Genomic DNA, 25497 nt, shown 5'->3' on the forward strand with positions numbered 1-25497 from the left:
CAGGGGGTAAGAGAGGGAGTTATTTCTCTTGAAACTGAATTTCAGGCACTGTTTTTATCTTATGAAAGTAAGTATAGGAAGCAGTTATATCTAGTATCTCTTTTTTAAAGTTAGCCTCTGAAGGAGATTGAAATGGGATTTTTCTCTTGCTATTACCAACGTTTTTAAAGCACACGTGTAAAGAATGAAGCCAAACAACCTCTTAAGTTGAATTGTCCATTCATTTTACATGAAAATCTATTATTTTACCAGTTCTTGACCTTTACATAACCTGGAATTATATAAATGTAATAGGCAGCTGATATACTTCTTGAGGAAATACCTTTTAGAAAACCCCTAAGAATAACTGGCATGTTTTTCTAAGGCATCTTAAGCATAAATTTTAAATTTCTCATAATCTCCAAATCAGGGCGAAGAGCATGTTTATTTTTATAAATGACTTTTTCTCGAAGATAACATGATTAAAAAGCGGCCTTTGGCAAGGCCGTCGTTCCTCTGGGGCCCAAAGGAAGCTCATGTAACAAGGGATCCAGAAAAAGAAGCAGGGCCAATGCTCAGGCGTGGGGCTGGAGACAGTGCCTCCTGCTTCCAGAAGTCCCTTCTCAGCTGGACACACCATTCTTCCTGCTCCTCCTGAGCCCTCTCCTGCCTCCTGCTTTCTTATCTGACTGGCACACCAGGGACACAGGTAGTGAGAAAAGCAGCAGAGTGAGGTTTATGTGTTAACTTGCCAGCTGAGTGCACACTTTTGGCTGAGATGTAGCATGTGTGAAGGAACTTGAGGCAGCTGAGACTCCAGTGAGAACCAACAGCTGTCCCCTGAATGTCACTAACGAGATGCCCCACTCTTTGCCCTTCCTCATCACATAGTCAACCAGCTGGAATCTGTGGGGCACCCCACCTTCCCAGCAGAATGCTGAGCCTGAGAGAGAAGCTCAGATCCTCCACTGGGGGAAGCTATGATTTCTCGAGTACATGAGAGGGGTCAGAGAGACTGGAGGTCGGAAGAGCTATGCCAGGGTGGGGGAGTGTTTAGCCAACAGGGACTCCGTAACAATCTCTGGTCCCTCATCCCATGTAATGTGCACCTACTTGGTACGTGGGGAAGGCAAAATAGCTAAGTAAATCTTACTTTAAATTTTTTATTGATGCTGTGGAATGCTGTTTTCAACATATGAGTTAGGGAAACCCAATAAGAGGCAGGGGGCTCTCGGAAGTGATCAGATCATGAGGAAGAAGAGCTCTCTCCAGGCTGACCTGTTTCCCAGGAGGGCCTGTTGGAGGACTCTCCAGTCCCCACATTCAGCAAGTTCTTCTTTGTGTCCTTGAGCAGAGTGGCATGTGGCCCAGCTCTGAAGTGGGCTGGGCGACGGGTACAAGTCTCTCCCTGACTTAATATGTGATCCTTGGTGTCAGTTTTCTCATCTGTGAAATGTGTGGGTAAAAGGCTTGATAATTTGTACAACCAGGTTCAGATTTGAGCTACAGATATGCATAAGAAATACTCTGTTCTCTTGATCCAAATCAATGATCCAAAGCAAAGCAGAAGACCCTTCTGTCTTTGGTCTCTTTAAAGTGCACAGAGGCATTTAGCACAGACGTGGGGACACAGTCAGCAGAGGCTTCCCTGAGGAAGCAACTCATAAGCACAGCCCTGGAGGGTGACTAGGCAGTTGATCAGGATGACCCTCTAGACTGCCATTGTCAAATGTGGTAGCCACTGTTCAGTGACTATTTACATGTGAATTAAGACAAAGTAAGATGGAATGTATTGTCTCCACTGTGCTAGCCACATTTCAAATGCTCAGTAGCACACAAGGCTACCACATTGGACAGTACAAAATTGATACATTTTCCTCATCTCAGAGAATCTCTTGGGCTACCCTGGTCTAGACTAGAGATGGTGAAATAAGTCTGGCACAGCACTTATTTTTGAAAATTAAGTTTTTCTGATTTGTTTTTTTTTTTTTAGACTGTGTCACTCTGTTGCCCCCAAGCTGGAATGCAGTGGCATCAGCCTAGCTCACAGCAACATCAAACTCCTGGGCTCAAGCAATCCTATTACACAATTCTATTTCATGTGTAACATTAGAGTCTTAATTTTCATATTCTAGTCTGAATTTTACCATTTATTTTCTGTATGTTTTTACTGGTAGTAATGACTCAAATTCATTGGTTGGAAAAGTTGATTTGAAGAATGGTTGTTTTTTTATCTTCTTACAACTGAACTTGATTTCTAAAACTTTCTAGATGCTGTGCTACACACACACACATACACACACACACACGCACACATAGCCTCAGCGTCCCAGAGTACTGGGATTACAGGCATGAGCCACCATGCCCAGTCTTGAAAATTAAGTTTGTACAGCCACACTCAGTCTTGTGAATATTCTTGGTTGCCACTTTGGCACTATGATTGCAGCTTATCGGTGATCATAGGGTCATTACAATAGACCACATAGCCTACAAAGCCTAAAATATTACTCTCTTGCCTTTGAATAAAACATTTGTGAAGGAGTAGACTTGGTGTGACTAGCTAAAGCATGGAGAACAGTGAGATTATAGTGAAAGTGCTTCCGCCGGCACCCAGGCGGGGCATAACTGACTTTTCTCTCCACATGTGGCTTCTGAGGCAGCCTCTGGTCTTCTCATCTGGACAAACTGCAGCAGGTCTGAGGAAGAGCAGCCACTGTGGTGAAGCACCTGTGATGTTGCCCATGTAGAACTTGAACTAAAGGTTTCTTAAAATCCACTACTGCCTTCTTTGAGATGATGTGGAATCAAACAGGATGGTTTAACTTTCGCTGTTTAAACAAGCACACGTGTGAAAACCTAGTCCCCTTATTATACGGTCTAATTCTTACGTATTATGCGGTGTGATCAATAGATAATCAAAGTTTATGTGAATAGTCAAATGGATCTTGATTTTGGGGGTGCTTTCCCTGACTTGTAACTTTGCTACCTGTTTATGGGATTGCGTTAATGGCACTCACTGCATACATTTTAACAAGTTTTTAAAACCTAATTTCAGATTACATTTATTTGGAGATCTCTTACAAATTTCACAAGCCTTCTCAGTTATCTGAAATGCTAAATATGTTACTTAGAATTTCTACCTCTCCTCTGTTGTTACTTCTCAATTAAATTCACTTAAAAATACTCTTAATGACTCAGTGTAAGTAAACACATTCTCATGTTACAGTCTTTCAGATTGTTTTCCTCTCTAGCAAATGTGTCACTGATTCTAATGTTTACTGATCAGCTATTGGCCTGAAGACCAGCCTTATTCTAGCTCTAGAGCTAACATTACGCTACTGCTAGACATGAGAAAGACTTTCCTTCATTTCATTTTACCCTGTTAGGTGCAAGCTGTGTGTCCCATCCTAGAGAGGGACGGCCACGCATTATACTTCATCTTTGGATAGCTTTGGGAAATAACTTACTATCTCTTTTTTCAAGTAAGAAAAGTAAGACTCTGAAAAATTGAATAATTTTTCCAGAGTCACACATTTAATGGAGATAAGGCAGTCTTTCTGATCCAGACCATTTCTGCTCCACAGATGTTCTTTCTCCTTTACCTTGCCAGTCCCTGTCCTTGGCCATTGATCTTCACATGTAAACAATTCTATTTCACGTGTACCATTAGAGTCTTAATTTTCATATTCTAGTCTGAATTTTGCCATTTATTTTCTGTATGTTTTTACTGGTAGTAATGACTCAAATTCATTGGTTAGAAAAGTTGATTTGAAGAATGGTTGTTTTTTTTATCTTCTTACAACTGAACTTGATTTCTAAAACTTTCTAGATGCTGTGCTACACACACACACATACACACACGTACACGCAGAGTCCGGAAGTGATTTGAAAAGGATATTTAAATCACAATTTTACTGTTTATGGGCTGACCTATTTTATAAACAGAATAAACTATTTTGTTAGTTGGTTTTTCTGAATTGAATAACTAATTGCTAATTCTCTTCTATTATTTTAGATTTGATGGGAATTTCAATACTAATGTATCCAGAACAATTAGTTGTGATCGGCTTTCTACTACTGTTAATAGCAGAGCCTTCAATCCAGGACGAGACTTAAATTCAGGTCAGTAATCAGTTGGTTTTGTAAAGATGAACTATAGTCTACCATGTACAAGTTGAATAAATGTATTGCTTCAAACAATTTTCTTTAAGTTTGTAGGAAAAATATTATCTACTTAAAGTGGATATTTCTTACTGAAAAGTTAACATGCAAAAAAGGGAAAGGAAGAAAAAACCAAGCTGACATGTATTGAGCCTTTCCTTTGCAGCTATTTATGGAACACATACATGGCACATGCCAAGCACCTTGCTAGGCTCTTTAATCCATTGTCTCACTTGTTAATGCGTTTTTGCATAGTTGTTTTAAAGACCAGGTTATCTTTGTAATAAGAGATATTGAATTTCATTTGCATTACCTATTTATAATTTCTAGTCTATTTGGGTTTTTTTTTTTTCAGAAGAATAATGTGTGAGCTTTTCTATTAATAAACTTAGTGTAAGTCTGAGCTGAACTTCTTCCTGGTCCCATTGGTAACAGCAATGAGGCACCTGTGTTTATCCAGCCATTTACAGTCCAGAGCAACAGGTCTCTCTGCTTCCTTGCTCCGGGACCCACTCTATATTTCTTCCCTTTTTTGTCATATTGATTGAACTTGAGAACCAAGAGGTGAAGGAATTTTAGACATCATACCCTCCTCAATCTCCAGATTTTACCAGGAAAGAACCTAAGGCTCAGGACACACCTAACATGTGCCTTATGACTAGAACAACAAGGATCCTTAAGCAAAACAACTGTGTCTTCCAAATTCCAGGTTTCTGGATATGTAAAAACCTAAGAAAAAAGCCAGAAGACCAGGTTATTCACTGTCAGGGTCCCATTCAGTCTCAGTTTGGGGGAGAAATTATAGTCCTTGGGAATTATAAACACAAAGGTCTGGAAGGAACAAGCTCTGAGTTTTATGTTTCTTCTTTTTTGAGACAGTCTTACTCTGTATCCCTGGGTAGAGTGCCACGGCATCATAGCCCACAGCAACCTCAAACTCCTAGGTTCAAGTGATTCTCCTGCCTCGACCTCCTGAGTAGCTGGGACTACTGGTGTCCACCACAATGCCTGGCTAGTTTTTCCTATTTTTAGTAGAGTCGGGGTCTGCTCTTGCTCAAGCTGGTCTCAAACTCCTGAGCCCAGGTGATCTACTCGCCTCAGCCTCCCAGAATGCTGGGATTATAGGCTGAGCCACTGCGCCCAGCCAGAGTTTTGTGTTTCTTAGACATAATACAACTATAGCTGTTAGATAAATGGTCCAACTTAAATATGCCAGGTATTGCTGTCTGAGCTAATATAGAATGGATTCAGGTATTTTTTTATTGGTGACGTAATTTGGAAGCCTCTGGAACAGGAGGGGGTTACTGCTATGAAAGAAGTAGATGGGAATATTTTTTATTTAAAAAATGGCAGAAGAAAATAAATGAGGGGATGGAGTGGGCAGAGGAAATCCGCCGTGGAATATCCCTTAGCTGGCACAGGGCCCAAGCTGGAACTAGACTTTCTGGGTTCCAAATTTAGTTATTTCTCTTAAAAAATGCTCAGTAACACAAGACATGTTGCTAGGTTTAAAGACCTTTGAATAGGACCAGATTTAAAAATGTTCCAGAAACATGATATAACATTATATGTAGTTAAAATTTTTATAATTTGTGCTACATTGTGGGATGTCTATCTAAATTATTTTTTTAATTAGTGCATTATTTATACAAGATCTAGAAGGATCTACCCATAAATGTTAGTAGTTATCTTTTAGTGGTGGAATAGTGCTCTCCATGGGTTATCATATGTCTGACATTTACATCTGTAAGATGTCCAGCCTTAGGCTCATTTGGACTGTATACTTTCTTATTAATTTTCTTCATTTTAAACTAATGATTCATTGTTTTTATACTCAGGAGAAAATAAAACATAAGAGAATTATAGATTTGCTTTCAAATGTATCTTGACTCCTTTCTAGCAGAGACCACTTTTCCTAACACGAGGCTCCATCCCCTCCTGGCTGGGGATGGCAGCAAAGGGCAGTCTGAGGATGGGTATGCTCCAGAAAGGCTCCCCCTGCCATCACTGTCCACCTCCATGGGTTGGACCTGGTGGGTCTGGAGGCTGCTGCAGCTGGGCCTCATGCTCACAGCCTGGTCTTATGTGTGTCCTTAGTTTCTGATGAGGAGCACATTGTTGGGATCTGGCTTCTTCATCAAAAGTAGCTCTAGTTGGCACAGGGCCAGTTTTCAGGCTACTCTAGAAGAATGGCCTCTGCTCACCAAATGCAGCCAACAGGCCCCAGCAGTTGAGGGTGCTCAGCAAATGCTCACGAGATACCTTCTTCATGGTAAATGCTCTCTTTTGTACTGGGTCAAGATCTGAGAACAAAGCAAAGAGCTTTGATCTGGGTTCCGAGAGATGCACATCTTAAAGGAATAGCATGGGAGATGATGATGAGTGCTGGTGAAGAAAACATCAACGAACATGTGGAGATCAAGTCTGTGGATGACGCCAGTGTGGTGGAGGGTTGGAAAAGCAGCCACAGAGCATAGATGGGAGGCCCCTGGAGAGCTTGGTGAGGGCTGTTGGGAGGACGATAGACAGAAAGGCTGATCCTAGCGAGCAGAGCTCCTGAGCACATACAAAACTCCAGAAGTTTATGGGAAGGATGCTGCCAGGCCACATCTTCCTGATGTTTCTAAATTGAGAGAAATCACAGCAAGTTCACATGCTGGAGAGGATCTAGTAGAGAAAAGCTAAAGATACGAGAGTGGGGATAAGATGGCCTGGTGAGAGGTGTTGGTGTCACCAGGGGAGACTCTGCAAGCACAAGGCATCTGTTCATGGTAAGAGGAAGGAAGACGGTAGGGATAGAGAGACCCCATAAGACGAGAGCTGTGATCATGGGGACAGGACAGAGAGACCCCCTAAGACGAGAGCTGTGATCGTGGGGACAGGACAGAGAGACCCCCTAAGACGAGAGCTGTGATTGTGGGGACAGGGCAGAGAGACCCCCTAAGATGAGAGCTGTGATCATGGGGATACTCCCTTCTTAGTGATTCTCTTGTCAGCTGAGAGCAAGGACCAGGGAAAAAGCATTGCAGACGTACCAGTCGTAGACTACTTTCTGTTATTAAGAGTTTAGAGTAAAAGCCAGCTACACAAACAATCAGGAAGCTCGACAGAATGCTGATTTATTTCATTATTTGTTAAGGAAGAGATGAGATAGTTTGAAAACGGGGAGGGTGGGAAGAGCAGAGGAAAATATATACGGACCAGACCTTGAATTTTTTTTTTTGAGACAGAGCCTCAAGCTGTCACCCTGTTACCCTGCGTAGAGTACTGTGACATCACAGCTCACGGCAATATCCAATTTCTGGGCTTAAGCGATTCTCTTGCCTCAGCCTCCCAAGGAGCTGGGACTATAGGTGCCCCGCTACCTTTTGGTCGTAGTTGTCATTGTTGTTGGTAGGTTTGGGCTGGATTCGAACCCACCAGCTCTGGTGTATGTGGCTGGCGCCTTAGCGGCTTGAGCTACAGGCGCCAAGCCCAGACCTTGAATTTTGATATTTCAAAATCAAAATATCAAAATATCAAGTTGAGAGCATGTCTCAAGTGTAACTTACCACATAACGAGAGTTGTTCTCAGCATGGTTGACACAGCTATATTTACAGGCAGATTCTGGCAATGTCCAGGTCTGTGAAAGCTGACTGCCTGCATCGGAAGTGCTGTGACGTTCTGCTGGGCAGCAGTGGCGTCCCAGAGTCCACAGACATACGCAGTCTTCTGCAACGTGAGAGGAGTGGAGATGGAGAGAGGTGACCTCAGAGTTCCCATTTTCAGAGCAGAGTTGACGTGCTCTCCATGGGTTATCACATGTCTGACATTTACATCTGGAAGATGTCCAGCCTTAGGCTCATTGGGACTGCATAATTCATCAGTGGGCTTCTAAATGATGGCACAGTTTCAGTTTGCCTTTCAGACTAGCTGGAAACAGACTCACATAAATTATGAACCATTCTTAGCTTCATTTATCAAAGACTGGGTCCCTTGTCCATTCATCCAACACACACATGTTCTTTTTCTTACACCTCCCTGCCAGACCTCTACTCTAACTCAACTCCTTGCCCCTGACTCTGTTCAAATAACTGAAGTTTGACAGCCTGTGTCACTTAACATGATGCCAGCAATGCTGTGCTCAGGTCTTTCCTGCTTTTATCCCTAGTTTCTCACTCTCTCTATCTCTCTTTTATTTTTCTTTTAAATTCCTGCTAAGCTATTTCATTGTGCATACCCTGATCTCTAAAAGAGAGTTTATTCAAAGAGTCCAAGGAAAGTGTGCCTTTTTCTCTTGATTTATGCATTTGAGGCAAGAGTGGAGGTACAATTTAGTCTTTCTCTCTGAAAAGTTGTTTGCACTTTATTGCATTTGATTTAAAGACCATTTGAGTTGTAAACTTCAATCTTGATAATATCGCATTCTGCACTGGGAAGCAGGATTCACAGTGCAGGAGTGTTTGTAAGTTGCAGTACAGAGGTGAAGGCTGTAAAGCATGCAGGTGGCCTTACAGGCCCCAATTCTGCCATCATCACTGGCCCCATCACTCCCTTCTGTGAGTAGTGGCAGGGGATAGCCAGGTGTGGTCATCACTGGCCCCATCTCTCCCGTCACTGACCCCATCACTCACTTCTGTGAATGACAGGGGTAGCCATGTGCTGAAGGGCTTTCTCTTTCCTTTAAAATACTGTGAAAATTACCAGTGCTGTGTTCCTTAGCAGAATTCTCCTAGTGAGATTTACAATGCAATGAGAAAGCCACATTTGACCTAAAATAAGTCAACCAAGTTAGATACTTCTCCTTCCTTTTTATGCCAATTACTAGAGCTTTGTGTCATAAAAAATGTGGTCATTATTTATGTAACATCTAAAAATTATTTAATCATTCAGAATTCGAAGTTCTTGTTTGAGCTTACGTGACTTGGTTTGTAGTCATATGTCTGTGTCTGTACACGCACACGCAGATGTTAAAGAATAAACAAGGCTCTTTTCTTTGTCCTCATCTCCCCTTCAAGCTCTATCCCTATACTACAGGCTACTTCAAAATTTGGTCTTCCTTATAGTTTCTCATGAAAACCCTATTGCACCGATTTCAGATTATCTTGGCCATATATTGACATATGTGTGTATATATACCTACAAACATACACTTATACCACATCACATTACACTCATAATGGGTGCCATTTTTTAACTTAACAGATGTATCCTGAACATTCTTATGCATGTATAGACGGTGCCAAAAAATTAATACACATTTTAAGAAAGGAAAAAACTGCATTAAATTTATAATATGCATTATAATATGCACATTTGACTTCTGCAGTTACAAGAAGTGTTCGCTGTACCTTGTACTTGTCTTTTGTTATTGGTATATATTGAGTATTATAATATGAATACAGCTTTTTCCTTTCTTAAAATGTGTCTATATTTTTTGACACCCTCTGTATGTATGTATTTCTGTCTCACTGTGGCAATGACTGTGTAGTGTTGAGCTAACCAGTACTCTGCAGGGACCAGCTGCCCCAGTCTGTCACTTCAGGTCTGCCTTGGTTCACCGCACCTTGCAGGTGTTGTTTTTTATGCAAGTAAAGGTTGTGGCGACCTCTGGCCAGCAAATCTGGTGTTCCTCTGGGCTCACTCTGTATCCCTATGTCACATTTTGCTAATTCTTGCAACATTTCACACTTTTTCATTGTCATTAGTGACCCTCCATGTTGCTGCTGTAGTTGTTTAGGGTACCACAAACTGCTCCCACATGAGGCAGAAACTTAACTGATAACTGAGTGTGTGCTCCCTGCACCCTGAGGCTCCACGCTCTCCTTCCCTCTTCTGGGCTTGGGCTTTTCATTCCCAGAGACAAAAAGACTGCAGTTAGGCACATTAATAGCCCTACAGTGGCATCTAAGTAGTCATGTAAAGGGAGAGTTGTTTGACTCTAACTTCAAATCACAAGCTAAAAATGGGCCAGGTGTGGTGGTTCATGCTCATATGTGCAGCACTCTTGGAGGCCCAGGTGGGAGGATCGCTTGAGCTCAGGATTTTGAGACCACCCAGAGCAAGAGCCAGACCCAATCTCTTCTAAAAATAGAAAAACTAGCTGGGCATTGTGGCGGTGCCTATAGCCCCAGCTACTCAGGAGACTGAGGCAGGAGAATCACTTGAGCCCAGGAGTTTGAGGTTGCTGTAAGCAATGACACCATGGCACTCTACCTAGGGTGACAGTCAGACTCTCTGGAAAAAAAAGAAAAGAAAGTGGCTCAGCTCCTGTAGCTCAAGTGGCTAAGTCGCCAGCCACATACACCAGAGCTGGCAGGTTTGAATCCAGCCCGGGCCTGCCAAACAACAATGACAAATATAATCAAAAAATAGCTGGGCATTGTGGTGGGTGCCTATAGTCCGAGCTACATGGGAGGCTGAGGCAAGAGAATCACTTAAGCCCAGGAGTTGGAGTTTGCTGTGAGCTGCAATGCCACAGTACTCTACCCAGGGTGACAGCTTGAGGATCTGTCTCCAAAAAAAAAAAAAAAAAAAAGGAAACAAAGAAAGTAAAAAAAAAAATTGTGTTCAGTCTATTCTGCTTGTGCTTTATAAATGGAACAACAAGTCTCAGATGACAGCACATCTGTTTACAGCACGGTTTACTAAATATTTTAAGCCCAATATTGAGACCACTGCTCAGAAAAGAAATTCCTTTCAAAATATTACTGCCCATTGACAGTGTACCTTGTGACCCCAGAGCTCCAATGAAGGAGATAGGGCAGAAGTTAAGGAATATGGTGGCGCACGAGTCCGGTATGGCACATGTTTTAGTGGAGAGGACCCCGCGGTGACGGGATGATATCACCTCTTCTTCCCTGGTGAAAGTCTGAGGACGTAGACTTTTTTCTCACCATGAGTGTTACCCCAGTGGTCAAGAGTCCTGGGATGAAGTTTGCAGAGCAGCAGCTGCTAAAGCATGGATGGACTCAAGGGAAAGGCCTGGGCCAGAAGGAAAATGGCATCACCCAGGCCCTCAGGGCGACATTGAAGCAGGACACTCATGGGGTGGGACATGATCCTGCCAAGGAGTTCACAAACTACTGGTGGAACGAGCTTTTCAACCAGACTGCAGCCAACCTGGTGGTGGAAACTGGACAGGATGGAGTGCAGATAAGGCACCTTTCTAAGGAGACCACCTGTCAAAATCGTCCCAGGCCCAACTTGCTGTATCAGAAGTTTGTGAAGATAGCCACCCTGACTTCCGAGGGAGAGAAGCCAGAGACTTAGAGAGCTGCAGTGATGACGACAACCAGAGGCCCAAGCTCCCAAAGATTCTGACTGATGAGATGCTGCTCCAAGCCTCTGAGGAGTGAACAGCACACAAGGCTGCCCGCCTTGGGATTACAATGAAGGCCAAGCTTGCTTGGCTAGAGGCCCAGGACAGGCTTTCCTAGCTCATCTTAGAGGCCAGGACTCTCAGGCCTCTCAACCACAGTCAGAGAGCAAGCCGCCCAAAAAGAAGAAAAAGAAAAGAGAGCAGAAAGAGAAGGAAGAGGCTACAGCAACTGAAAGGAACGCAGATGAGAAGTGCCCAGAACACACTGACCAGAGCGCCAGGAAAAGCAAGAAGAAAAGGTCTTAGATGAGACAGGGGGAACAGCTATAGGGGATGAGGAGGAAGAGGCTACAGGAACAGGTGGGCTGAGGGAATTGAGCAGAGGGCCAACTGATCAGTCCCCCAGGAAAAGGAAGAGAAAAAAGAGGCAGCACCATGAAGAAAAGAAGATGGGGGTCTCGGATGAAGGAGGAAGACATAAAGAGACTACCAGTGCTGTCAGGATAGAAGAGGGAGAAAACACAGAGCACACTGACCCATGCAGTGGAAGCAAGAAGAGGTGGCACCATGAGGATTTGAACTTAAGAGAAGACGATGAAGTTGAGGAAACCATTCTAGACACTGGGACCAGGGAAACAGAGGACAGAGCACACAGGAGAAGCAGGGGAAGCAAGAGGAGGACACAGCAGCTGGGAGGGAGGGATGTGAGGGATAAAAGAGGTGAGAAGGACAGGACCAGGGAGGCAGACAGCAGACCACACTCTGGCATAAGCAGCAGCCAGAGGAAGAAAGCTGGAATCAGCAGTGACCAGAGAGCCAGAAAGAAGAAACAGAAGAGAGACTGAAGGTCTGCTCAAGGGGGGCTCAACTGATTCGCTTTCAGGAGTTGAAGCCTTAGAGACCTGGGTCAATGCAAGTCTTCTGTGCTCCCTGAATAAGGAGTAACTGAGCTCTGGAACGTAAGTTTGCTGACAGCGAGTGTAATGGCACCATACCTTAGTGTAGGGATTGGGCAGTCCCTTCTGTAGCTTCTAACCCCAAGACCATAAGTCAGGTGCCTATAAGCCAGGTGGGTGAAAGACAAGGAACGTGGGGGCTGTGGGAACTGGAACACAGGTACCCTCTGAAGGGTCATCTCTGCTAAAAGAAGCCAAAAATTTATACTAATGTGAAATCTGAAAAAAAAGAAAAGAAAAGAAGAAGTTAAATGTTGTTCTCATGCTTCAGACACGTATTCTTTAGCCCATGAGCCAAGAAAGTAATGTTGACCTTCAAGTCTTGTTATTTATGAAACATGTTTTGAGAGGCTGTTGCTGCCCTAGATAGGGACTCTGGTGGATCTAGGCAGAGTATTTAAAAGCCTCTGCAAAGGTTCACTGTTATACACACCACTGAAAACATTTGGGATTCATGGAGAGTGGTTGGAATGTCAACACTAACAGGAGTTTGGAAGAAGTTGATTGCAGCCCTCATGGATGACTTTGCGAGTTCAATATGTACGTGGAAGAGGGAGCTGCATCTGATGAAATAGCCGGAGGACTGGGGTTAGAAGTGGAGCCTGAAGATGCGACCGGGTTGCTGCTTATGAACCAGCAAAGAGAGTGGTTTCTTACGATGAAATCTATGCCTGATGAATTGCTGTGAATAGTGTTGAAATGATAACAAAGGCAAGCTTTAGAATATTACATCAGCTTAGCTGATAAGGCAGCAGCAGGATTTGAGAGGATTGACTCTAATTTTGAAAGAGAAAAAGTTCTGGTGTGGGTAAAATGCTATTAAATAGAGAAAGCTTTTGTGAGAGGAAGAGTTGATCAATGTAGCTCACTTCACTGTCATCCTAAGAAATCTGCACAGTCATCCAGCCCCAGCAGCCCTCACCCATGTCTGTTAGTAGCACCAACATCGAGGCAGGACCCTCTACCTGCAAAGCAGTATGGCTCACTGAAGGCTTGTGAGCATTTTCAGCATTTTAATTAAGATGTGTATACTGGGTTTTTAGATATAATGAATGCTATTGCACCATTAATGGACTACAGCATAGTGTAAAATAATTGTTGTGTGCTCTGAGGTGGTCCTGCGGAGTTACACAGTTCAGCAACAACTCTTTGTTATTACTTTAGGCCACATTCTTATTATAGAGTTTTAATTTGTATGTTGTATATCTACTTGACGTTGTGCTTCTTTTTGTTTATTATATGCCAAGTGTCCAAGGCTATGCCTCACTCACAGCAGGCACACAATGACTTCTTTTTTTATTTATTTTATTGTTGGGGATTCATTGAGGGTACAATAAGCCAGGTTACACTGATTGCATTTGTTAGGTAAAGTCCCTCTTGCTATCATGTGTTGCCCCCAGAAGGTGTGGCATGCACCAAGGCCCCGCCTCCCTCCCCCCTTCCCTCTCTCTGCTTCTTATTGAACAAAAGGATGGAAGGTTCTAGGATTTTCTTTTTGCTTTTGTTTCTTTGTCTTTATAATGGAATAATTAAGGCTTCTGAGGGACTTCAGTGAAGACGAGATTGGGTTTGTGATTTGCTGTGAGGCAGCACTGCTTTCCTTAGCTGAGCAGCAGATCCACACGTACACCAGCGTCCCAGGTATGCCGAGGGACATGGGCTGTACAGGTGAACCGGAGCCTTCCACGTCCACGTGGAGCCGTGTGCATCCAAACACAGCACACATGAGGAAGTCAGCCAACTGCTGCTCCGTGCGTCATGAACTATTTTATACTTTCACTTTATTCTTACCATGGATTCCAGGGATAAGTATCAGTTTCATTTTACAGATGAGAAATAGTCAGAAAAGTAACTGATCTACTAACATCAAAATGCACCTTGCCAGTGCTGACATGACCCTACATGTCCTGGCTTCCCTGAGACAGACACTCCTGATGAAGACGTGTCTCCACTGCTGCTTTCTACCTGACTCTTGAGATTCTTGATACCTAAAGTCAAACTATAAATAATCTCCTTGCACTCAGACCTCCACCTTGGCTGTGTTCCAGTATGTCAGTTGCCAGTAGCTTCATTTTTCTGGATACCCAAGCTTGAGACCCAGAGTACATGTAGCCTTTCTCTTGCTCTCCTTCATAAGGAGCATCTCCCAAATGACAAGTGTGTGGAAGTCCCTCTGCCAGACACCCAGATGGTGAAAGAGCTGCCGCCCTCAGAGAACATGCAGTGTAATCATGTCCTGCATGCACCAGAGGGGGGAGGTGGGAACCAGAGACGAATGGTCACAGCACAGCCCTTGCTACTAGGCCAGAGCATGTGGCCCAGGCTCTGAGCTCCAAGCCAGCTCTTAAAAATGGGCAGGAGTTAATCCAGGGATGTGCTCATGGCAAGCACCTATTCTGGAACCTGTAAAATGTGTGGCTAGAATGGATGATTGTTTAAAGGGGAGCAAGTTTCAGAAAGTGAGCATAGTGCTAAGCCAGATATGATGGGCTGTTTATGTCATTATGAGGAGATTTGCTTGGTTTTGATTTGGTTTTACTTTGACTTGTTTTCTACCTGGAAGGCAACCAACTGATAAATCTTAAGGAAGGGAAGCAAGAGAGCTTTGTGGAAGTAGAGGAATCTATTGTTGACTGGAGAGAAGCGGCTTTGGGGCTGACTATTGGGGTCATCCATGAGTGGTAGGAGGGCGGTGGAGAGGGGCTGTGGCATGAGTAAAGTGGGGAGATGTGGGGTGGATGGGTAGCAAGAACCAGGAATCTGTGCAGGCCACTCTTCCAGTCACTTGGCTGAGACAAAGGGAAAGGTCAATGAAAAATTAGCACATAGAAAGGTTTTTATTATTATTCCTGCTGTTAATATTTTTTCTTTGAATTACAGAAACTTGAAAATGTTGATATGCTAAAGACAGTGTAAAAAGCTAGATAGCCGAGATGATAGAACTTTAACACCTTTGGTTAGTTACCCCAAACCTAGCTTATCATCAGAGTCACCTGGGTGCTTTTCAAACAAACAAGCAGAGCTATTCTTTGGTCCCCAGCCTAGACCTAGAGAATCAGAATGTTATCTTAGGAAAGTTTGGGAATCTGTAGGTTTGAAAAACTGTGATGGTGAACTGGGCTTGAGAACTACATTTTTGTTAATTTTCTTTTATTCAATCTGTGAATGCTTGAAGAGCACCTGGACCTTGGAATCCCCTGGGAGTGCCCTACAAGAGAGGAGAAAGAGTGTCCTCACTAATCTAAGGACACCTAGAAGTTCACTCTGGATTGAAGAGGAAGAAGAGGGTCCTCACTAATCTTAGGCCACCTAGAAGTTCACCCTGGATTGAAGAGGGGCAGAGGATCCTCACTAATCTCAGGGTACCTAGAAGTTCATTCTGGACTGAGGAAGAGCAGAGGATCCTCACTAATCTCAGGGCACTTAGAAGTTCACTCTGGATTGAAGAATAGTAGAGGTTCCTCACTAATTTCAGGGTATCCTAAAAGTTCACTCTGCACTGAAGAAGAGCAGAGGGTCCTCACTAATCTCGGATGTTCTAAAAGTTCACTGTGGATTCTCTGAGCCTTTCACTGACCTGAGAATGGAGGATAGATGGACATGAGGCGCTGTGAGCATGACTCAGACATTCGAAGTGCCCTCTCCTTAGTATTAGGCCACAATACATACTAGGAGGTAGGACAGGTTTGGTGGGTTGTTCTAGAAGCAGCCTTGGTCAGCTGTTACTAATTTAACTTTCTTGATGGGCCCTAGGGTCATGGTTGGTGTGGCAGCAGAAGCACCAGGCAGTGTAGGTTAGGTCTCATCAGGACTCTGGATTAAAGTCAGTCTCCCTTTGTGAACCAGAATGTCCTTAGCTATAAAATGGTAATAATTATATCTCTTGCTAGCTATCATAGACTTGGAAAGTTAACCTTTTCTTGCCCTGGTTTCCTGAATAATAAATAAACTTTCCTCATAAGGTTGTTGTACCAACTAACATGCCCAGAAAAGCCATAGCAAGGTGCCCAGCAGGTGGTCTGGACTCACTCTGCTGACGGCTCCTGGAGCAGCGTGACAAAACCTGGTAGTCCCCAAAATGTGGCCTCCAGGATGGCTATGTGGCGAGACAGTGAGAAGTGGGAACTGTGCCAGGGCATGGTGATGGGAATTTTGTTGGCTGTCCTCAGAACACTGATTTACATATTTGCCTCCAAAATGTTTGCTATTGCTCAGAATATCACTGAAAGGTGCTGAGTAAATTCTGATCTGTGGAGAAAATGTGTGTGTACGTAGTATGTGTTTGTAGTGTGTGTGTCTGTGTGTAGTGTGTGTGTCTGTCCCTCTGTGTCAGGACGGCCCCTATGTTTTCCATTCAGCAAGCTGAGGGAGGTGGCAGCTGGGTGTGTGTTTCTGAGTGGCGTTGGGCATCGAAGTTTAGAGCTCTCTGCAGCAGGAGGCCACAGGCTTCTTTCTCCAGCATTTTCTGTTTGTTTCTACCTTTGGAAGGTAATACTGTTGAGAAGACAAAAGTCACAGGCCAGGTACAATCCATCTCTTCCCCACAGGTGGGTTGGTTTGAGGGCAGGCAGGGAGTTTAAAGGGCACGTTGTTTTGACTGGAAAGACTGCCAGCGTAAAACTAGTTAGATGTAGATAGTGAAAATGGAATCAGATATTTGGAGCCAGAGAATCTGAGGCACACATGTTGGAATTATCAGAGAGTTTTAGTATGCCATGTGCTGGGGGATCCTGATGCAGTCAGCTCACTATGAACTCAAACTCCTGGGCTCAAGGCCTCCTCCTGGCTCAGCCTCCTAGGTAGCTGGGACTACAGGCACCTGCCACTTTGTCCAGCTAATCATTTTTTTTTTCGTAGAGATGGAGTCTCGCTATGTTGCCTACACTAGTCTTGTACTCTTGGCCTCAACAGATCCTGCACCTCAGTTTCCCAAAGCTCTGGAATTATAGACGTGAGCTGTTGCTCCTGGCCTGCCTCTTACACTTCTAATATCTATGTTGTTGTGTGAAGTCGCCTGTCTTAGCTTCAGTTGTCTCCTCTATAAAATGACAGAAGCTACATTGACTTTATAAAACAAATTGTGATATTTCAAAAATACATAAACAAAATGTCTAGATTGATGCCTGGCCTATAAGTATGATTTTTATTTAAATCTCATCTCTTTCTTTACTGATTGTCATTTTCGTGGCACCCTGGAATTTTTAGTTGGTGGAGTAGGTTTAACGAAAGAAGATTGGGTTGGCTGCACTGTATCTCATCAGTTGTTTTGTCCATATATGTAAACAACTTCAATGTGATTTTGATCTTTTCTGAGTTGCTGTGAACAAAGTAATTAATATAAAATAGAGGCAGTGCTGATCTTGGAAACAAGTATCTGTTATTTTCCTGCCCCTGCAGGAAGGGGAGCTTCATAGTCACGGTCTCCACACACCTGTCCTCACAGGGAAATCACCTTTGCTTTTTCTCTTTTTCTTTTTCCCTCCCCCTCCTTCTTTTCTTTTCTTTTTTTTTTATTATTATTAAATCATAGCTGTGTACATTAATGCGATCATGGGGCACCATACACTGGTTTCCCCTCCTTCTTTTCCTCTTTCTTCTTCCTTCTTGTTCTTTTTTCTCCTTTTTCTTTTTCTTTTTTTTCGCGGTGGGATCTGTGTCGCAGGCTGGTCTGGAATTCCTGGCCTTGAGCCATCTTCCCTCCTCAGCCTCCTGAGTAGCTGGGGTTAAGGTCAGCTGCCCCTGCACCTGACCACAGGTAGATCTTTAACTCATGGGAGCATTAAAATCAGCAAGAATGTCCCTCAGCTACAGGCAGACCCTGCCCCCTTCTAGGGGGATTATGGATAGAATTAAAGGGTTCATGAACTTGGATGTTAAATAAACTAGATCATTCTTTTAATTAACTTCTAATTCAATTATAAATTTGGAGAAAATCCTCAGTCTACTTGTTATACCAGTGATTTTTGTCAGCAAAGAAATCATAACTGTTTCCATCATAAAACACAACGTCTGCTCATTACAGTTTCCATATTGTGGGAAATATTAGACCTATCACTAAATCTTTCTTAATATATTAATATCTTTTTTTTTTTTTTGTAGAGACAGAGTCTCACTGTACCGCCCTCAGGTAGAGTGCCGTGGTGTCACACGGCTCACAGCAACCTCTAACTCTTGGGCTTACGCGATTCTCTTGCCTCAGCCTCCTGAGCAGCTAGGACTATAGCACCCACCACAACGCCCAGCTATTTTTTTGTTGCAGTTTGGCCAGGGCTGGATTTGAACCTGCCACCCTCGGCATATGGGGCCAGCGCCCTACTCACTGAGCCACAGGCACTGCCCATATTAATATCTTAATACAGAAATATACATATTGCTATAAACTTAGATTTTTTGATACTTTGAAAATTATTTTATTATTGGGTATTTTCTTTGTATGTTTTCTTCTCACACATTGAAAAGATTCTGGCATCTCTAGATTACCAAAGCTTTCATGGCACAGAAATTGTTAAGATCCTCTTTCTCAGAGTTGGTTGGAGGAGCATTGTCCTGAACTTACAACCAAAAACAAAGGTTTCTGTTACACAGTCTGCAGCAGAATTCAAAAGCAAAAGTTTTAGGACTAAGCCCAACTTCTACTGGCTACCTGGTCTGCAGGGTTTATCCAAATAAGCAAGTAGGCATCATTCCTGCTTTTAAGGGTTTGGAGTAAAACAGATTTTAATAGTTGCCCCCAAAATAACATAAAATTTGAGATGAGAAAACGATTCCTCTTTTTCATCTGAGATCACAGTGAGCTCCCTGTGGTGGGTCCTCAGATTTTAAAGGCTGACAAGAAGTTTCCTCCATCATGTTATCTGAAGAACCTTTCCTGGTACTGTTTGGATGTGTATGTGGGGCTGGATCACTGTTGGCAGTCCTGTAGTGCAGGCCTGTCTGAGCCAGTAGAAAGTGAGGACATCCCCTTTTCCCCCTTTTTGTATAAGTTTGGTTATAGCCAGTTGGGAGTTTATTCTCTCTTTTGAGTGGCAAATCCATGTACCTGCTTTCCACCATCCTTTATTCTTTGTTGTCTTCTTACTTTTTTTCTCTTGGTTTTTAAAAGATCTTTGGGAATACCTTGACAAAATCCATTACTTTATAGAAGAAGAAATTGTGATGTCCCCTGTAGACAGCGTGGAAGAGCTTTGGCCATTGTCAGTGTTTATTCTGCAAATATTGGCTGAGCATTCATTGAAGACCAGGCCTGCAGTAGAACTGGGGAACGTGTTGAAACTGGCCTGGTTCTTGCCTCCATGAGACTTATGGCTACTCTGTGTGAGAGATACTAGACCAATTGCTGTATTAAGAAATACATAAAAGATAACCAATTTTTGGTAAATACTGGGTACTGTGAAGAAAGGATAACAGTTGAAAGTGGTCAGGAAAGGATCTTTGAGAAAGTTAAATTTGAGTCAAAACATAAATGATGAGAAAAAAAGAGCTACGTGGGGCTTGGCACCTGTAGCTCAGCGGCTAGGATGCCAGCCACGTGCACCGGGGCTGGCAGATTTGAACCCACTGGAGCCTACCAAACAACAATGACAACTAAAACAACTACAGCAACAACAAATAGCCAGGCATTGTTGTGGGCACCTATAGTCCCAGTTGCCTGGGAGGCTGAGGCAAAAGAATCACTTAAGCCCAAGAGTTTGAGGTTGCTGTGAGCTGTGATGCTATGGTACTCTATGGAGGGTGACATAGTAAAACTGTTTCAAAAAAAAGCAAAGTGAAAAGTGGAGAAAAGAATAATCTCACATCTAAGGAATACATGTACAAAGGGCATGTCGTGGACCTGGAAGAGGTAGCTTATGATGTGCAGGACAGTGAAGGGGAGGGGTGGTGAAGGAGAGGAAGGGGCGAGATCGGGCAGGACTTTGTGGATTTGGATTTAATGCTGGGTGTAGTGTAGTGGGAAACCTTTAGAAGGTTTTAAGCTGGACAACAGTGAGGTTTGGTTTACATTTAGAAAGAAGCCTTTGGATGCAGCAGAGATAGTGAATTTAAACATCTGACAGCTTGGCAGAAACTTAAATCTGTCCATTCTCAGTCCATTCTGATTTATCAGGGTCTTTTTTCTAGTTGATAACTATTAGCCTGAGTTAAATAGAAACTGCAAAATAGCACCAGGTCATTTCCAAATGGCTTTCTAATGGCTGTTCTAGTTTACAGTGAAAAATAAAGGACAGGTAAGGCTTACATCTGCACCCCTTGAGCACTCACAAAGTAGTTAAGAGGTCTCTACTTTCTAGTCCCTCACTCATATAAAAAAACTCCATGTCTTATCTAAAACATGCTACTTCACGTTTAAGGCCACTCAGAGTTACACAGGCTGTAATTACTGCTGACTCTGCCCTCTACGCAGTGTAAGCTGGGTGGTGGGGCAGGTGCAGACTCTGTCCATCCAGCACCCAGCTGGCACTTGCCAGCTCTAGCAGTTCAGTTTTTCCCTCTGGAAATTACAACCTCAGTTTAGCCTTATGTCTTATTTCAGTTATAAAATCATTTCTTCTTCGTAAGTGTCTCTTAATTGTCTTTATTTACATTGTATATTTACAAACTAATACGCCCTGTTGTTTTGATTAAGAACCACCCGCCTGTTCATGTATTTATTCTGCCTCTCAAGATTGCTCAGGGAGCTTTTTATTTGTTGACTGCTCACTCATTTCTCCTCTATTTCTTGGCACAGAAGAACTGTAGCGTCCTGAGAGGAGCGAGGGCCGCGGAAGCATGGGCACCTCTGTTAGTGGGGTGACGCTGTGCCCTGGTGGCCTTAATCAAGTTAGTTCTTCATCTACGACATGGGGCTAAAAGAACACACTGTATATGAAACTGTTTTCTATGACAACTCAGTAACTCTTCAGGTTTGTTATCAAAGCAGCTTTACTGAGGTATAATTGACATCCAATAACCTTAACATGTTTTACACATACAGTTAATACAGTTCGACAGGTACAGACCTCTGGCGTCATCACACATCAAGTTTTTCACCCCTGTTTAACCTGTGGTGCACTGGTTGTACTGACAAACCTTGACCTAAGGCCGTGGTGTTTGGAGAAGGGAATGTTTAGCATTTTAAGACACATTTGAAATTATCATTGCTTCTGTTGCAAATGTTGATATGGTCTTTTTATTTAATTTATTTTTTATTGGATTTGGCAATAGAAAAATAAGATTTTAGAATTTATGAAAAAAAGTAAAGATTATTTTAGCCTGTTGCTGCAGATTCCAATCCCCAGAGCATGTGTCTGGGAAGAAAGAACCAGAAAACTTGGCTTTGGGGCAGAGAAAGGAGTCAGGTACATTTCTCACTCACAAGGTCTTAGAATCTGGGGTCGGAGGCCTACACCTTGCCCATAACAGTGACAGTCTAGGGTGGGAGGCCTATACCTTGCCTATAACAATGACAGTGTAGAGTCTAAGGCCTACACCTCACCCATTGTCATTGGACAATGCTGAGTAGAAGGGGGGAGGAGAAGCTCTGGTCATGATTTCAGAGATGCAGTAACTTCCAGCTGGGGACACATTTCAAGAGAGAAAGCATTTGTTGTTCCTTCACTGTCTGTCTGAGAGCAGTGTGGAGAATGATCTTAACACATATAGACCCATGAACAGCTTGAAGTTGAACTCTGTGCATTATGTGGACAGGTTGGGTGTCTGCCCAGCTTTCTTACTGGATGGTGTCCAGCATTCTTGAGGAAAGAGTGTGTGGGACCTGTGGTTGGACATGAGCCCGAGCCGTCCAGCAGCCAGATACCTAGCTGACTCGCACAGATGGGAATGCCCCTCCAGTCGCCCGTGTGGATAGTAAGGCTCTCATTCACCTCCATGCTGGTCAGAGGGGCCCCACGGGGATGCACACTGCAGTGACGGGTGACTTCTGAGCCCTAGAGGCCTCATTACCTTCACATCCATCTTTTTCAGCTAGCACCAGATAATAGGTGAAATTTAATCAGATGCCAAAGGTGTCCTTAGCAGGAGAATTTGAGAAACTTTGCTGGACGCTGCACTGTAGTGTTAGAATGATTGTAGGCAACCAGAATGATCTTTTGCGGTGAGACCAAACATACCATGCACTCTGAGTTCTGATTTATTTTTAAAACATTCTTGCTCCCAATGGCTGCCCTTTTAATAGTTCACTGCAGCCTGTTTATTGTTACAGATGTTACTTTTAGATGAGGTCACTGCGCTTTTCTTCATTTCCAAAGGCAATGTTTGCCTTTCATTTCGGGCTTGGCAGAGCTGCCTGCAGAGCATGTGAAGGTGAGATCAAGGTTACGCTGCGGGCCCTGGAGGCAGGTAGGTCAGCCTCACCCACGTCCTCATGCAACCCCGTCAGCCCAGGAGGAAGAAGACAGGCACTGTGGTCACAGGCTGACTGGACTCTCAGACCCTTCTTGCCTGCCATGAAACCTCAGAGGTGTCAGAGCTCCCTGATCCTGTTTCCTCATCTGGAACTTGGAAATGATAAATTTTGCTCCCAGGATTTTTGTGAGGACAAAATATGCTGCAGCTGGCTTGTTATGGATGTTGGAGGCATCGGGAGATGGTAAGGGAGCTACTTGCCAAAAGCACTGTGCTTTGGGAAAGCTTTAAGTTCTGCACAGAGTGTACTTTGCATAGCTTTGTTGGAGGGCCACTGACCAAATCCAGCTTGCCACTGATTTTTGCGAATCAAGTTTTATTGGGACATAGCCAGGCTCTTTTGTCTTCAGACTCTATGGCTGCCTTCATGCTACAAGGACAAAGTAAGTCATGGTGACAGAGACCCTGTGGGCACAGAGGCAGAAGTGTCTCTGTCCAACCCTTTACAGAAGTTGGCAGACCACTGAGCCGGGAGTAAGGAATGCCTTATGCAGAGGTCTGGTCATTTCTGCAGTGAGGAATAGGGGACACGTGGGAATTTTGGAGTGTTCCTGTGTGTCTGTGTGGCTCGTGCCATTTGGATTTAATGTAAGCACCTGAAACTGCAGTGTACGTCAAAAGACAGGCGTGTTGAGAGGAGAGTTAAATTAGCATGGGAGTGGCTGCCCCTCGTGTCAAATGTTTCCAGACTAGATTCTTGGGTTTGTTCTACAGCCTTGCCCAGAGATGACCCTGTCTAGCCCTGGCCTGGTGCTGGAGTCAGTAGGTTAGCAGAGGTGGCACCAGGTGGCACTTCCACAGCAGAGTCATGAGCTGTCCGAGCATCTCTTCTTTGGAAATTATTGTTAATGATCAGCATGAAATGAGGTCTGTTGACCACATCTCTATCTTTGCTTTGGAGTGTTCCAGTTAACAGTTGGTTCTGGCACTGATGCCAACCCTGAGTCTGCCCCGCCTGAAAATCAAGGTATTGCTGCATTTCAACATGGACTGTGTGTTTTAACTGTCATGTTTGTTAGTGTCTGGAAAGTGATTTAAATGTTTGTGATGGCTCAAAAAAATAGCCCTCAGACACATTCTGCCAATGGCAGGAAGACTCTGCAGAGTAAATAAGACTTTAAAAATAGGGAGCCTCATCCAGCAGAGAAAGGGGCAGGAGCTAAACACGTGTCACTCTGTGTCCCTTCACACAGGCAGCAGCAAATGACACACACCATATGCTCTGTCCTCTGACGAGTTAGAGGATGGCCTCTGACCCCAAGCCACTGAGCCGGCACCTCTGTACCCACTCACTTCATCGTCCCCACACATGGGTTACATCTTGGGAGGTGGTCACGTTCTCACACTTTTCATTAGACTGCAGGTGAGAACCTGGTCTTTCTGACCTCTTTACCTACATCCCGCAAAGCAGTTTCCTGCCATGGTAGGACGAGAACACATGAGGAAGAGCTGATCACAGGTGCGTGGCTGTGAGGGTGGAAGTGGAGATGCCGTGAGCAACAGGTGCCCATTTCACACCCGAGGCAAGGCCCTGTCAGTCAGAATTCAGCGCCGTAATATAATATGCTGCCTTGGCAGGTTAGCCACTGTGCTGGGCTCAAGGGACATGGAATGGACCAGCATCTTGACTTCCTGGAGCTCGTGGGGCCCTGGAGGATGGGCAGCAAACTCACTTGCTGCACCTGCCTTCTGTCTCCCCAGGAGCCTTCACCCCCATTGTGCCCTGCAGATCTCATCAGGTCGCCTTTCAGAATTTTAATCCCAGATGTTACGTATGGTATAAAAACATAGTAATTAGTCTACCCTTTAATATTTAGGGCAGAAGGATTTGACGAGAGTATGTTAGACTCAGAAGAGCTGTGTTCCAGTGAGAGACAGAGACGCCCACTGTGCGTTCACTATGAGTGGACTGGTCGAGGCTCTGGGGAGACAAGCTCATGTACCCAGTGAGAGTGAAAAGGGGCAAGAGAAGAATGAACTGGCATAAAACAAGATTACTTCGAATGGTGGCAGGTGCTATGAGGAGGCATGTGGTGGGAAGTGCCACTCAGCTTCTTTAAGCTTCCGTGTCCTCATTTGCAAGGTGGAGATAAGACCACACGTCATTGATAAATTTGTTAAAAATTAATGAAATAATCCTGAGTGAAAGCCTTTTTTCTGTAGTTGAGATAAGTCTGTCGTCATTGTCAGAGCAAGCTTTTGTGAACAGATCCGTTTTGCAGCAGTGGTGTTCAGGGCTAACGCGGCTTGTGATCAGATGCTTCTCTTGCGTTCCTGTGTTTGCCCTTTGCTCAGAGTCCCCCCTCCACCAAGTTTCCTTCTGCCACTTCCATCTAAATAAGTCTGCTATGTACCCGTCATCACAGAAGGCTTGCTTTTTGCTCCTCTATCTTGCAGCACGTAAAGATTTGACCTGTACAGCGTGAGCATGATGAGCTGAGCTGGCGTGGAGCAGAGCAGAAGGGCACAAGAGCTCAGGGAGGGGGATTCTGACTGTGGGAGAGGGTCAGAGAGGCTTCACAGAGCTGGTGGGTCTGCAGCACACACAGAGCAGAGCAGTGTCATGAGACGCAGGGGACACAGGAGCCAGGATACCCATGTGTGACTGCCAGTTGAGTCACTAATTGATGAGGTCTTTAACCAGTCTTACACACTTTGAACACGTCTTCTCAACTCCAAAGTCGAGATAATAAAACCAC

The 25497-nt window shown here is 44.0% G+C and overlaps 1 protein-coding gene and 1 pseudogene across 5 annotated transcripts in view; both read left to right on the forward strand.

Annotated features, from left to right (window-relative positions):
* Positions 1 to 25497, forward strand: part of CACHD1 (cache domain containing 1) — a 217843-nt gene that overhangs the window by 129633 nt on the left and 62713 nt on the right. For 3 of the 4 annotated variants that reach the window (XM_053591667.1, XM_053591668.1, XM_053591669.1), the window contains one exon: positions 3995 to 4101. In XM_053591667.1, coding sequence (XP_053447642.1) covers positions 3995 to 4101 — 107 coding nt within the window. Of the gene's footprint in view, positions 1 to 2643; positions 2741 to 3994; positions 4102 to 25497 lie in introns of those variants that run through there. The other variant, XM_053591670.1, reaches the window with a different exon arrangement.
* LOC128586111 (G patch domain-containing protein 4-like) lies at positions 10794 to 12576 on the forward strand (annotated as a pseudogene). The gene has a single exon (XR_008380183.1). The product of XR_008380183.1 is annotated as a G patch domain-containing protein 4-like (transcript).

This window comes from Nycticebus coucang, chromosome 5 (assembly GCF_027406575.1).
Source record: "Nycticebus coucang isolate mNycCou1 chromosome 5, mNycCou1.pri, whole genome shotgun sequence".
Taxonomy (NCBI): Eukaryota; Metazoa; Chordata; class Mammalia; order Primates; family Lorisidae; genus Nycticebus; species Nycticebus coucang.